General features: G+C 44.6%; 1 protein-coding gene across 1 annotated transcript in view; it reads left to right on the top strand.

Moving 5' to 3' along the window:
- Positions 1-19: 19 nt before the first annotated feature.
- Positions 20-14712, top strand: part of Ttc19 (tetratricopeptide repeat domain 19) — a 35427-nt gene continuing 20734 nt past the window's right edge. Inside the window, exons 1-7 of the mRNA XM_052757142.1 lie at positions 20-224; positions 326-432; positions 2043-2153; positions 2589-2627; positions 3301-3357; positions 4030-4091; positions 9000-9094. Coding sequence (XP_052613102.1) covers positions 44-224; positions 326-432; positions 2043-2153; positions 2589-2627; positions 3301-3357; positions 4030-4091; positions 9000-9094 — 652 coding nt within the window. The 5' untranslated portion in view covers positions 20-43. The remainder of the gene's footprint in view (positions 225-325; positions 433-2042; positions 2154-2588; positions 2628-3300; positions 3358-4029; positions 4092-8999; positions 9095-14712) is intronic.

Here is a 14712-nt window from a genome sequence, read left to right as displayed (position 1 = left end):
GGGCCAGCCGCGGTCGGTGGAACGCCGAGGACGCGTCGGCAGCATGTTCCGGCTGCTGCGCTGGCGTCTGGGCCGAACCCTGCTGCGGGCCGCGGGCCGCCGGTGCGGAGGCTGCGCGGCCCGCCTGCTGCCCGAGCGGGCGGGCGACACGGGGCCGGGCGCCGGCGGGCTGCGGGGCCGAGGCGCGCCGGCGCGGGGCCAGGGACTGCTGCCGCTGTTAGCAGGTGAGCGGCGCGCTCCCGGGCGGGGCCGGCCGGGCGGCGGGCCGGGCGGCGGCGGCGGGGGCGCGGGCCGGTCCCGGTGACCTCTGAGCCGCTTCTTGCAGCGTTCGCCTGGTTCGCGCGGCCCACGGTGGCGCGGGAGCCGCCGGAAGAGGAGGACGCGGCAGACGAGGCGGAGGCCGAGATCATCCGGCTCCTGAAGCGAGCCAAGGTGAGGGGGCTCGGTCGGGCGTGCGCGCTCTCTGCTCCTCTTCCCCGGGGCCGGGGATGGATTGGCCCCAGGTGGAAGGTTGGGCTCCGTCCAGGCTAGTCCGTGGTGGCTCCTGCGGCAAAACCGCTGCAGTCGTGAGTGCAGGTGGAGACGGCACCCTCGCATTTCTCTTTCGTCCAAACGTACTGATGATTGAAGATGTTTTGCGGGGGTGGTTTTAATCAGCTAACCAGCCTAGCTGAAATGACATTTCGTGCACAGTATACGCTTGACGCCCCGAAGATGCAGTTTAGTGTTGTTTATGTCTCTTGGTTCGCGTCTAAATCTGTTTCTCCGCATTCGTTTACATTTTCTATCCAGGTTTAGTTCACCTCTTCCAGTGGGTTCAGTATCGGCTTAATGCCATCAACGTCCAGATTTGTGTTCACATACTGCAGTGTGCCATTCACATGCTGTCTCTGTTGTGATGCCCCAGCTACCTCAGACTTAGCACGCTCCGAACTAAGAACTTATTCTTAAATGCCTCCCCCCAGATATGTTCCTAAACAGTCTTCTCTTTACCAACGGAAAAACCAGCCTGAAAAAAACATCAAAGTGGTTCTTGAAGTGCATTGTTGATTAGTCCCAGTTACACAGCAATAATCACAGTGCCATCAAAATCAAAACACTTCTCAACCCCGCCTCCATTTCCCCCGGCTTTCCCCACAGTGGTCCTGTCCTCTTTCCCCACTGTGATCCTTTCTCCATGCAGCGACCCGAGGGATGCTTTGAGAATGTAAACCAGAGCATAGTGCCTTCTTGCCTGATAACTGAGAGACTTCTCACCCTGTCTGTGAGGAAACACACCTGTCACGGGCTGCAGGACTGGAAGTGATCTAAGCCAGCTGTCTCATCCTCCTGTGGCAGTAACTCTGTGACTCACTGTCCTTCCTTGCATTTCTTCTGAGGAATCGTTCTTTCCAGCCTATAGGAGCCTCACTCATTATCTCTGTTGGGGTCATTCTTTTGTCCATTTTGTTATTTGGACAAATAATTCTGATTCTCCTTACCTCATTTTTCCTCTCATTTTCTTGAACGGTTCCCTGATTTCATTGATGAGATCCCCTTGTTATTTCTTTGTGTTGTTTTTCTTCATTGCTTTTCTCATGTGTTTTACTTAAGCCTGCTTGTTCTCCATGGTCCCTTATAATCTACAGGAAGAGGAAGGGAAAGTGAAAGGCAAGCAGCTTCCTTGTAAAGTAAATACAGTGTCAGGTGAGGTGGCACACACCTTGGGCCGCAGCACTCAGGAGGCAAGGCAGGCAGATCTCTAGGTTTGAAGTCAGCCTGGTCTCTGTCTCAGGAGGAGGAAAAAACTAGAGATTGCTCACCTTCCTTCTGTCTGGTCTGTTAGTCAAAACTTTGTTGTTACATGAGCACACCTAGATGCAAGGAGGCTGGTCTCCCTGTCCACCTCTGTCAGCGTGGTACCTGGACATGGTGGGGATTCAGGAAATAGACGATGAGCCAATAGCTTCGTTACCCGTATGACGATATGTCTACTCTGGAGCAGCGTGCACACCTGCTGTCCTTACCTTTCATTTACTGTTTTCTTTGTCTTCTCTTTTTAGTTGAGCATCATGAAAGATGAGCCAGAAGCAGCGGAGCTAATTTTGCATGATGCTCTTCGCCTTGCGTATCAGAGTGACAACAAGAAAGCCATCTCTTACACTTACGACTTGGTAACTCCTCTGACCAGTTTGAGCTCTTGCTGAGGAAGGGTGGATGCTGACAGAGTGCTCCTCCTATTTTATTTCCTGACTCTCAAGATGTCCCGAAGGAAGGTTTTTGTTTCCTATTGGTTTTAGTTTGTGTATCCTCTACGGAGTCACTTACAATTTCAGACCAGAAAGAAACGGCTGTCTTAGTGTTTTTCTCTTCAGTGATGAGTAGATCTGGGTTTAGTTTGCTTTCAACAGAAAGTATAAAATAAGTTCTGTGCTTCTCTCATTGCTGTATTGAGCTTCTAGAAGATTGACTGGTGACAGTTTCTCTGATTTGAACTTTTTTTTTTTAAGATTGTGAAAACAGGAAAGAATCTTTCACTTAAACGTTTTTTAAAATCTGTGTGAATTGCAGTGCTCTGAATTGAACAGCTATTTATAATTTGTTTTCAGATGGCCAACTTAGCATTTATCCGAGGGCAACTTGAAAATGTAAGTCAATCACTCTGTAATATCTTGAATTGGTATCTCCTGAAGGGAACTGTAACAGTAAGGGTATGTTATTCCTCAAAAAGATCCCCAAAGCACAATGACTCAAGATACAGGTATGTTTCTTTTTAATTGATTAGCCCACGGGTAGGCCAAAGAGTAAAAGCAGATTAGGCATCTCTGTTGTGTGGTTCATCTTAAGGTATGTCTTCATCTGCGTGAGTGAGCTGACTCATGCAGCCTGAGGGAAGGGAAAAGGGGAGAATTCGGTGCAAGCAGCATCTTGTGAAATGTCTTAAAGGTGTTGACATTCTCTGCCTGTTACTATTAGCCAGAACTTAAATTAGTGGTATGATCACACCTAATTGTAAGGAAAGCTGATTCAAAAATGGAGGATATTTTAAAAACTTGATAGGGTTTAAAAACTTGATGTCACATTGGTTCAGGTGATTAATCTCTTGAAGTTAGTTTCCACTCATCACAGGGTACTTTAAGGTACAGAGAAGATGTGAGGTCCTGATCTTTTGGTCCCTTTATAAGAGTTTCAATGCTTCCTATATTTGTGTGTGTGTGTGTGTGTGTGTGTGTGTGTGTGTGTTCGTGCATGCACATTAGATTGGTACTTATAAACAAGGGTCATATATAGATGGTTTAAAAAAAATCCTTATGCTTTTAGGCAGAACAACTTTTTAAGGCAACCATGAGCTACCTGCTTGGAGGAGGTATGAAACAGGTAAGGACACTGTCTAATATTGCCTCCTTGTGGAAGCCGTTAAGGAAAACTCCCTTAGGGGTTTCAGTGGCTGTGATAAACACCATGGGCAAAAGAAACTTAGGGAAGAAAGGGTTTATTTCATCTTAAACTTCCTGGTGACAGTCCATCACTGAGGGAACTCTAGGCAGGAACCTGGAAGCAGGAACTGAAGCAGAGGACATGGAGAAATGCTTCTGACTGGCTTGCTTTCTGTGGCTCACTCAGCCTGCTTTCTTATACCACCCACAGTGGGCTGGACACTCCCCCATCAGTCATTAATCAGTAAAATGCCCCACAGACTTCTGTACATACAGTCTGGTAGAGGCATTTTTCTCAATTGAGGTTCCTCTTTTCAGATAACTGTAGCTTGTGTCTAGTTGACCAAAAAACCAACCAGGATACCCTGTAGCCCCAGGCCTAACACATAGGTACTTTGACCAAAAAAGTGGTTATTTCACCTTTAGGCCTGTAAAAAATGGCTAGTATTTCAGATTCTGAGTGATGATTGCCAAAGAATTCATAGTTGGTTAATTCCTTTAAAGGAAGAAATACTGGCTTTGAGGCCAAATTCAGTAGAGAAGTTGGAAATACTCCATAAGAAAATTTTACTTCTCATGAAATTCCTTTTTTTTTTTTTTTTGGTACCAACAGGAAGACAATGCAATTATTGAAATCTCTCTGAAGCTGGCCAGTATCTATGCTGCTCAGAATAAGTAAGTATGATCAGAATATAGATGTGGCAGTAACCAGGTCGTAGAGTGATGAGCAGAACACTCAGACCTTGGGGTCTCCAGAAATGGAGTGTCACCCTCAGGGTTGCATTTCTCATCTTCGTAGTTTGGAGGCCTTTCCGGTTTCCCTCCTTCTGTTTCTGTTTACCTGAGCAGAACGCAGCCCTCCTTCCTGTAACTGCACTGATAGCTAGTCAGATACTTGATTCTTGCTTGAAATGAGAAGGGAAGTGGAGTGAGACCTGTAGTTAACTCTTCCTAGACGCAAAGGGAACAGTGTAAAAAGTACCACAGCATAATAGACGTGAAGAACCACTCTGCTGCTACCAGCCAAAGAGGAAGTTAAGTATGAGGTTAAATGGTGAGGATTACTCTTGGGTTATCTCTGGCTCAGCTTACTATCCATTCTGGAAAATAAGTGTTGTCTCAGTTAGGTTTTCTTTTGTTGTGTTAAAACATGACCAAAAGCAACTTGGGAAGGAAAGGGTTTATTTGGCATGTATATATGCAGGGAAACCAAGGCAGGAACTCAAAACAGACAGGAACCTGGAGGCAGGAACTTAGGCAGAGGCCATGGAGGGGTGCTGCTTACTGCTTTGCTCAGCCTGATTTCTTAGAGCACCCAAGACCACCAGTCCAGGGTGGTGCCATCCACATCAGTCACTAAGAAAATGCCCCAGTTGTTCATCTACAACCCACTTAATGGAGGCATTTTCTCAGTTGAGGTTCCCTCCTCTTAGATAACTCTAGCTTGTATCTAGTTGTCATAAAGGTAACCAGCACAAGTGACTGTACGTGGAATTAGATGTTTTGTTTCAGTGTCTTCAGAGCATGTGGAAATAATCATTGGTAGGATTTTGGAGGAGATATAGCCAGTGGCAGAGGGAAGTCTGTATATGGAAGTTAGGAATTAGGTTTAAAAATAGTAGATAAGGTCTTTTTTTGGTTTTTTTTTGTTTTTGTTTTTGTTTTTGTTTTTTAAATTCATTTTAGAGACAGGGCTTCTTTATGTTGCCCTGGCTATCCTGGAACTCGCAATGTAGACCAGGCTGGCCTCAAACTCATGCTTGTCTCTGCTTCCTGAGTGCTGGGATTAAAGGTATGTACCATCACAAATGACCCTAAATTCTTGTAAAGAAGAAAAGGCCCATCAGCTAAATGGAAGGCTTTAGGAAACAGTTTAGGTGTTGCCAAAAGCTAGAAACCCATGAGACCTTAAGGACCTTGTCTTAGGTTTCTTTTGCTGTGATAAAATACAGTCTATTGAGGGAAGCCAAAGCAGAGAGTTGAGGTGGGAACTGAAGCAGAAGCCTTGGAGGAGTGATGCCTACTGGCTTGCTTTTCTTGGCTCGCTCAGTTTGCTTTCTTATATACCCCAGGACTGTCTGCCTTGGGTAACACTACCCACAGTGGACTGGGCCCTGCCATGTCAATTGTCGATCAAGGAAATGACCCCCCCCCCCCCCCCCCCCCCCACACACACACACAAATTTGCTTACAGGATAATCTAATGGGACATCTCCTCGGCTGAGAGTCCTTCCTTAACTCTTGATTGTGTCATGGTGACAAAAAAAAAAAAAGTAGCATGATTGACCCCTCGTCTCCTTGACATGGACACACATCACTGTTCACATGGAACCTTTCCTAGTGCACTTGTCCCCAAGAAGTCATATTAATGTTGTCACAAAATTAAACAATCTTTTTTGAGACAGGGTCAGCCCTAGCTGTTCTGGTACTCACTGTGTAGACCAGGCTGGCCTCTGCTTTCTGAGTGCTGGAATTAAAGGTGTGTATTGTCACACCTGGCTTAAAACATAACATAACTTTAATAATTGTACAGTCTTAAAAAAAAATTCAAATGCTTTCAAATTCAGCCACTTTAAAATATCCAACTGTGGGTTTCTGTAAAACCAAAGTAAGTTCCATACTTTCTATTCTAAGGGAAGAACCAGGGCACAGTTATGATCAAATCAAAGCAAAACCCAATTCTTCTCATAAGTATAAATAGCTGTTATATCTAAGACTCAAGATCTGGTTTCCAAAGGGTTGGGCAGCTCCAGCTCTTCCTCTCCTCCATTCATAGCGTATAAGCTTGGGTCAGCTCCACTCCACAGTTGCTCCTGTCCTTGGCAGTTGTCCTATGATATTAATCTCCAATATGCTGGGGTCTTCACTGCACCTGAGGCTGCGCTTTCACCATGTGCAGGGACTCCACCCTTGCCATGCAGGGCCAAAGCTGTTACCCATGACCCTGTCATGTCTTCAAAACCAGTACCATCTGGGTGACTCTTACCAAATTTGGCTGCCAGCACGAGATGCAGCCTTGGCTCCCTCTGGACCACAGCTTCCATGTGTTGACCCTCAGGAAACAGCTCCAGAGTATTTCACCTCAGTGATACTGGTAGTAAAGTCACCCTAATGTCTCAGCTTTGACTAAGTGCCATTGACTGTTCCAGCAAAGCACAGGCATCCCTTCATGGGAATGGTGCTGGTCTTCTGTAATCACAGTTGATTCTTCAGCTCCAGCTGATGAGAAACCACAGATTCTTTTTTTTTTTTTTTTTGGTTTTTCTAGACAGGGTTTCTCCGTGTAATTTTGGTGCCTGTCCTGGATCTCGCTCTGTAGACCAGGCTGGCCTCTCACAGAGATCCACCTGGTGCTGCTGGGATTAAAGGCGTGTGCCACCACCATCTGGCGAAATCACAGATTCTTACTACAAAAAAGCATCCAAACGGCTCTGACAGTCCTTGTTTCCCTCTGAAACATCCCAGGCCAGGCCTCATTCGTCTGCATCTCTTTAGCATTCCTATCTTCCATGCTACCACAACAGCCTGTTAAGTTCTGAGCGTTGAGTGGCTTTCCCAGTTCAGTGTCCTTCCACAGTTGCCCCCAAACAATGTGATCAGGTCTGTCAGCCATACCTCATGGTCCTGGTACCAATTTACGTCTTAGTCGGGGTTGCTTTTGCTATAGTCAAACACTGTGACCAAAAGTGCCTTGGGGAGGAAAGGGTTTATTTTATAACTGTTAGGTCACACAGTATCACTGAAAGAAGTCATGGCAGAAATTCAAAGCCGAAACCTGGAGGCTGGAACTGAAGCAGAAGCCCTGGAGAAACACTGCTTACTGGTTTGCCCCACTTGGCTTGCTCAGTTTGCTTTCTTATATACCTTAGAATCACCTGGTGTAGGCACCACCCCTATCAGTCATCAGTCAAGAAAATGCCCCACATGTTTGCCTCCGAAGCCGGTATAAGGGCATTGTTTCAGCGGTCCCTTCATTGTTGTTTTTCCCTTGGTTCTAGATGACAGAACGGTACCCGGCACAGCCTTTCATTTGTCTCTAGGTAGAGTTCGAGGGGGAGCACAGAGGATGTAAATCAGGAACATCTCTAGAGTTCTATTTTGGGAGTGGGTTTAGAGAGAGAACTAAGGCTGGTTTCCTTTAGATTTTTAGCTGCTGCAGAGGTTAATGCCCGAGATTTGATGTCACATCAACCTGGATGCAATTCAAAAAAGTTGCTCTTTGTGGTAGAGGTCCCAACTCTGACCTCTGTTCTAGTCAACAACTCCATTTTTGTCAGCCTTCTTAGTTTCTCTGAATGTTGATTGGGTACTAGATAGGCTGGAACTTCTGTGGGACTTTGACTTCGAGTCTTTCTGGGTTTTGAGATGGGGGCTTGTTCTGTAACATAGGCTAGCCTGGGTTACAGACATAAAATACAACATAGCTCTTGACTTAAATCTTGAGTTTCAAGTTTGACTGGTGCCAGAGAACATTGCAGTTGTGGCTACTCTTGATAGTAGCATCCTACAGGTCTAGATGTTAATGATGTCTCAGTTCCTCTGACAAGTAGAAGTTCAAAGCAAATAAATGATGAATGCTGAAAAAATCAGAAAGGTTCATAAGTCTGACAGAGCTGAAAGCTTTTACAGTATCTATTAACAATTAGTACTTAAGTTGCTTTACTTTTTTCATGTTGTTTTGTTAACGGAAGCATGAGATAAGAAAACACTGACTGAGTGTTGGGGTGTAGCTCAGTGTTGGAGTGCTTGCCTAGCATATTTGAGGCCCTGGGTACTGCAGGAAAAGGCCGAGATAGGGAGTTGTCTGTAGACCTTTTACTTGGACAGCATCTTGTGGCAGCCTCTCTTACCATGGGGCTGGAGGCGTCTCTTCTACCATGGTTTGGGACTGGAGAAGGAAGAAGATGCTTTATTCTGAGAATAAAGCAGAACAGTGGCTCATCAGATCCTTCCTGGCAAAGCACTAGAGGATAAAGCATGAACTTCACAATGTCAGTTGTGGTAAGAAAGTAGAACCAGTGTGAAAGAGCAAGAACTGGAGTTGAAGAAGGGATTTCTTCATGTCCCTCTGCATCTCTGTAGAAGCTATCCAGCATCGATCTGGGTGCTTGTGTGTCTCCTCAGTTCATCTCAGGGCCCAGGACGGTCGTCAAGCCCTCCCATGTCATAGCTAGTATTTTTTCCATAGAATAAAAGTCAAATAAGTCAAAACACAGCTTGAGAGAAATGTTCAGCCCCCAGAGTTTACCAGAAGTGCATGATGGCAACAGTTGGGAACCCCTGGGCCAGGGGTCTGAGCCTCAGGGTGGGGCTTTGCCATGTGGAGAGACAGACTTGAAACTCTATAGTGGGAGATGAGGAAAGACTAGGGGTTATACAGCAGTGAAAATGTTGGCAGCATCCCTTAATTAAATAAATGACTTAAAAGCAAACAAACTTTGGGGAAATGCAGATTGACAGCCCAGAGATAGATCCAAACTTCCCCCTATTGGTAATGCTTAGACCAGAGCTCTAACTACGAGGATAAAGAGGAGTTTGAGAAAAGGTGAGCACAGCTGATTGATTGTTGATACTTGTTTCCAGACAGGAATTCGCCCTTGCTGGCTATGAATTCTGCATTGCAACTCTAGAGGAAAAAATTGAAAGAGAGAAGGAATTAGCAGAAGATGTTATGTCAGGTAGGAAAATCGACTTGTCTAGGTGTTGGGATTTCTCCACAGAGGTCTCCATTGCTGGATGTTCGTTAAGGGAAAGAGCCCATGTTGTGGGAGGGCAAATTATCCGTTCTGGGAAGTCAGTGGCTGTGACGATGCCACTTGAAGTAGGGTGTTTGGTTAAATGACTAGGCCTCTTAGGTGGCAGGTTGATAATTTCTCTGCTAATTTCTGCTACATTTGTAATCTTTGGAAATTGATAAATACAAAGGCAAGTCTTTTCTTTTTGTTTAGTCACTTCTTAGAATATAGCTGAATGGGAGAGCACTTGCCTGCCAGGTACAAATCCTGAGATTAGGGAGAGAAAGACAATGAATCTAAATATACAGCAGGTTAAGGAAAAAGAGAAAGTTCATATTCATGCAGGCTATCTGCACTCAGGAAATCTGAGAGCATTATTTGTGGTGGAGGGGTGGGAAGCTTTCAAGTTCTGTATTTCTTCCTTTCTTTTTTTTTTTAAAGATTTATTTATTATGTATACAGAAGAGAGCACCAGATCTCATTACAGATGGTTGTGAGTCACCATGTGGTTGCTGGGAATTGAACTCAGGACCTCTGGAAGAACAGTCGGTGCTCTTAACCTCTGAGCCATCTCTCCAGCCCTTTTTTTTTTTTTTTTTTTTGATAGGGTTTCATGTAGTCCTGGCTGGCCTGGAGCTTGCTATATACCTCTAATTCTGAGATAACACTTGTGTCTGCCTCTTGAGGCTTGGATTAAAGGTGTATGCCTCTACACTCGGCTTTTGCTTGGGTTTCTTACTTGATCTGAAGTACTAGGAATTTGCAGATTTCACATTCATGGAGAAACTTGTTACATACTGACTCCGTGCCAAGAGGTAGCAAGATGCTAGGAAACTGTGAGCAAAAGCATGAGACCATGAGACCACAGCAAAGCTCCTGGGAAGGGTTGTCTGTGCGTTGAAGTCTTCTAATTCTCTGTTCTTCACCACCACTCCACAATGTCACCAAGTTCTAGCACTTACCTGTCTTACTCATTAGTAGCTTTGACTCATGGGATCACTACAGGAAACAATATCCCTTGACTTCTGGGGCATCTCATTGGTCTTTTCCCTACTTCATCCCTATTTCCAGATAGAGACTGGCCTCAGAGGTGTCTTATCCTCTTTTTCCTCTGGCTCACACCCTAGGAAATGTCATGTAGTCCCATAACATTGAACTATTATATTTATACCTCCCGGCTGGCACCAAGACAGCACTTATGGGTCTGGTCTTATATTTGAGTATACTGTTTAATGGTTTTCCAACATTAGATATGTGCAAAATGGGTTTCTTCATTTCTGCTGCTCAAAAGTTTCTTCACTGGTCAGCCCCACATTAGTAAGTGACACCAGCATTCACCCAGTAGCTTTGGCAGAGAACCTAAGAATTTTCTGTGGTTTCTTCCTTATACCTAGTCTACCAACAAGTTATATTAGATCAACTATGAAAATTCATCTACATTAGACTACATCTCTCACCCTCTTACTCACTGCTTCATGGAGGTCATCATCCTTGTGGCCTGCATGCTGATCTCAGTTTTCTTGCTTCCTTCCCTTTACTCCCTCAAGTAATCTGTTGTCCACGTAGCAGGCAAACTAATCTTTTACACCCTGTTGTTTCGTTATTGCCTTTCGAATAAATTCACGATCCTCACAAGGATCCATGACCTGGCTTCCACCTGCTTCTGTGGCTTCATTATCTTCTCTTCCCTGCTCATTTCACTGGCCACATTACTCTTTTCCCTGGTCTTGCAAATCTCAAGCCCATATCATCTCAAGGCCTTTTCATTCAATATGCCTTTCCCTAGACTGCTCTCACACTGCCTCACTTCATTCAAGTCTGTTCAGTGTCTTCTCAGAGGCCTGTCCTAACACAGGCATCTTTTCCCATCTTGGTGTCACTCAGTCTCTGTCCTTTAACTGTTCTCTACCATCCTTGAAGTAGTGTATTGAAGTGTGGGTGTTGGGTGCGTGTGTCTGTATTACCAATAGAAGTACATTGCTTTGTACAACTCTTTAGTATTTGTCTTCTCTACCAAAAAGAAATCAAGATGCCATCTGTTGTATTAAATCCTTAGTGCCTGGAAGAGTGCCTAGCACCGAACGGGCTCAGTAATTACTGAAAGAACACAAAACTTGGCAAAGAACAGCAAGTAAATACAGTTCAGTGCAGTTTGGAAGAGCTTGAATAAACCCAGAGAAGGTATGAATGAGGCCCAGTCACAGAGTATTAGTCATTCATTGTCCACATCCTTGCCATTGTGCATTGGAATATTACTAGTATTTTTTCCTGCTTCTTTCTCTCTCCCCCCTGCCCACTCTCTCTCCCCCATCTCCCCTTTTCTTCCTTCCCCCCTTCTCTGTCTCTGTCTCAGATGGGATATTGCTGTATAGGCCAGACTGGCATCACATTTAAGATACTCATTCTGCCTCAGCCTCTTCACTAGTGTGAGCCATTGTCAATGACCCTTGATTTAATCCCTGTCTGTCTGTCTTTCTCACTTACTCTGTCCAGGGTCTCATGTATCCCAGGCTGGCCTCAAACTTACTATATAGCCAAGGATGACTTTATATTTCTCATCGTCCTGCCTCCACCTTCTGAGTGCTAGGATTGTACCATATTGGTTTCTGTTGTCCTGTGGATGGAACTCAGAGCTAGGCAAGCCCTTTACCAAATGATCTGCATTTTTAACTCCTTGATTAAGAGTATAAAACTTAAAAGTATAACTTTATTATAGTCTTTATTCTATTCCTTTGTTAAGAGTATAAAGCTTTTTCCAACTCCAAAAATAGTTATGAATTTTCTAAAGAAAATTCTGGAGAACATTATGAAGAAAGTGAAGATAATCCTATTGCTAAGAAAGAACAGCTGTTTGTTTTATATTGTAACCCAACTTTTAATAATATACTGTGCAAATATATTTCTGTTCTTTCTAGGCAAAAGTTTTTTTTTCATTTTTTTTTTTTTAACATGAATTGGTGTTTTGCCACGGGTATCAGGTCCCCTGGAACTGGAGTTACAGACAGGTGTGAGCTGCTATGTGGGTGCTGGGATTTGAACCTGAGTCCTGGAAGAGCAGTCAGTGCCTTTAACCACTGAGCCATCTCTCCAGCCCCACAAAAGAATTCTTGTTGGCTATGCAAGCTAATTTCTTTGTGTGTGTGAGCATGCTTGCTCATCTATGTGCATGGAAGGGATAATCTTGGATGCCAGAGGACAGTCTTGGATGTTGTTCCTCAGATGCTGGCCATTGTGTTCTGGGGAGTCAGGTTTACTCACTGGCCTAGAACTTGCCAAGTAGGCTAGACTGGCTGGTCATCAAGCCTCAGGAATCCCCCTGTCTCTGCTTCCCTAGTGCTAGTATTACAAGCACATGCCACCATACCTTCCTTTTGAAAGTATGAATTCTAGCATGAGACTCTGGCATGGTAAATGATTTACCAAATTCAAGTGTAGTGGCTCATGCCTGCATTTTCGGCATCTGGGAAGCTGAGGCAAGAGTATTACTGTGAGTTTGAGAACAGCTTAGGCTACAGAGTGAGGCTCTGTCTTAACAAAGAAAGGAAATGCTGAGGAGATAGCTTACTCCATAAAATGTTTTCTATGCAAACATTTGGATCCGAGTTCGATCCCCAGAACCTGCTGCGAGCCGCATAAGTATGAAGTCGGAACTCAGCTGGCACTGACAAGGCTGACCATTAGAGCCGGGGGCTCTGGTGGAGGTTGAAGCCCAAACTCAGGGAGTTGACTCTATTAGCTGTCTCCTGCAGTGAATTTCTTGTGTGCTGTTGTAGCCTTCCCATCTGATTCTTTTCCCAAGAACTTCTGATGGTGTGATTGATCATTTATTGGGCACAGCTCCCCCTATACATTTAGGGTATTTGGATAATGTTCACAGCTGTGTTTGAAAACAGTCACACAGTCAAGACCTCTTTCCCATAATCAGTCCTTTGTTCCTCTTTCTAGCATAGACTTAAGAGTCTGCCTTTCTGTAATTATCTTCGTTAGCAGACATCTGGCCAGTGCCATCTCCCGACAAAAGTATTTCATCTGAAACACTTCTCAAACATCCAAGAACAGACTGCAGGTAGATGAGCCCTTAGTTCATCTCACCTACAGATAAGAGAAGCTAACCCTACTAACATTAACTCCTTACCTTCACCCCGGTTTTTTAACACAAGACCCTAATTTAAGAGATTTACTGCTTGCAGTTACCAGGGTGGTGGTCGGCCATCTGCTAGTTACTGAGATAAGGTAAATAGTCCCACTGACCCAATGAGACAACTGCCAAGGCCAGGTGGATGACAGATGCCAAGCTTTGTTTTTTTGTGCTAATTAAGCTGAAATCCTCCTCTTTAATTCCATAGCCCAAATGTTATCCTTAGTTCTAAAGATTCCCTCCTTTAGCAGTTAACTCAGAACCAAAGTGCTTTTATGAACCAAATGCTACATGTTGTTACGAAGGTTGCCTAGTAACTGGGAACACTTCCCCTTCCCTGCAAGAAAATGGAGCCACCGAGAAGTGCCACCAAAAGGAAAAAAAGACAGTTTTACTTTATTCGTGACTTATACTGACATATAGACTCCTAACCTTTTACCTAGCCACTTCTAAGAATATACTCTGAGCTCATAAATTCCTCTTTAGATCCCCTAATTGATTTTATCCCTTAGTTGACCCTGCCAGGGAACTTCCATTAGCCACTTCCCCTTTGGGTTGTAAATGAAAGCTGACAATTATCACTCCTTGTGTGGATCTTATCACCTCTCTCCATGACCCTGAAAACTTCAAGCCTGGCATTTCATTGCCAAAGAATTAGTGCTTGTAGGTATATATAAACTGGTACCCCCACAGCACTGGAGGAATTGACTTAGAAGAATAAAGTGAATAGACTAAAAGAGCTCAATGTACATAGATTCATTCAATATCCCTCAGATTAGATTCTCAGCTGCTTGTAGCGTCTCTTCTGGACTCTGGGGAAGAGTTATCTGGGATGGACCCCAATAGCTCTTGTTAAGAATCCATATAAAAAGGCATGATGAAAAACCCAGTGCTGGGGAGGCAGAGACTGAAGGATCCCTGAGGGTTCCTGGCCAGCCAGCCTAGCTTTGTTGATGTTTCCTAGGTCCCAGTGAGAGACCTTGTCTCAAAAACAAAGCCCATGAGGAACAACACTGAGGTTAACCTATGGCCTCCACATGCAGGCGTACCATTCACATACATGCACCTGGCACATAACAACACAAAATTTGTGTGTATTCTGTATGACTAGCCCTGTACCAAAAGGATATTAGTGAAAATGACATTAAAAATTGGTCTGGGTTTTTTGTCCTGCATGTTGTAGTGTAGATACATGTGTAATTACTGAGGAAATCATCATAAAGTAATGAGGGTAGGGAGATGGCTCAGCTGATACAGTGCTTGCTTTGCAAGCATGGGCACTTAGGCTCTGTCCCTGCACCCACATCACAAAGCTGGATGTGGTACAGTTCTCTGGTAATAACAGTAGTGGGGAGCTAGGGACGGGATCTCTGGGGCTCACTGGCTGGCCAGTCAAGTCTACCCAAGTCCCAGGAGCTCTGGA

This window comes from Peromyscus californicus, unplaced genomic scaffold (assembly GCF_007827085.1).
Source record: "Peromyscus californicus insignis strain IS unplaced genomic scaffold, ASM782708v3 Scaffold_3__1_contigs__length_106647218, whole genome shotgun sequence".
NCBI lineage: Eukaryota > Metazoa > Chordata > Mammalia > Rodentia > Cricetidae > Peromyscus > Peromyscus californicus.
Note: the sequence above shows the minus strand (reverse complement) of the source record. Positions and strands in the feature narration are given on the sequence as shown.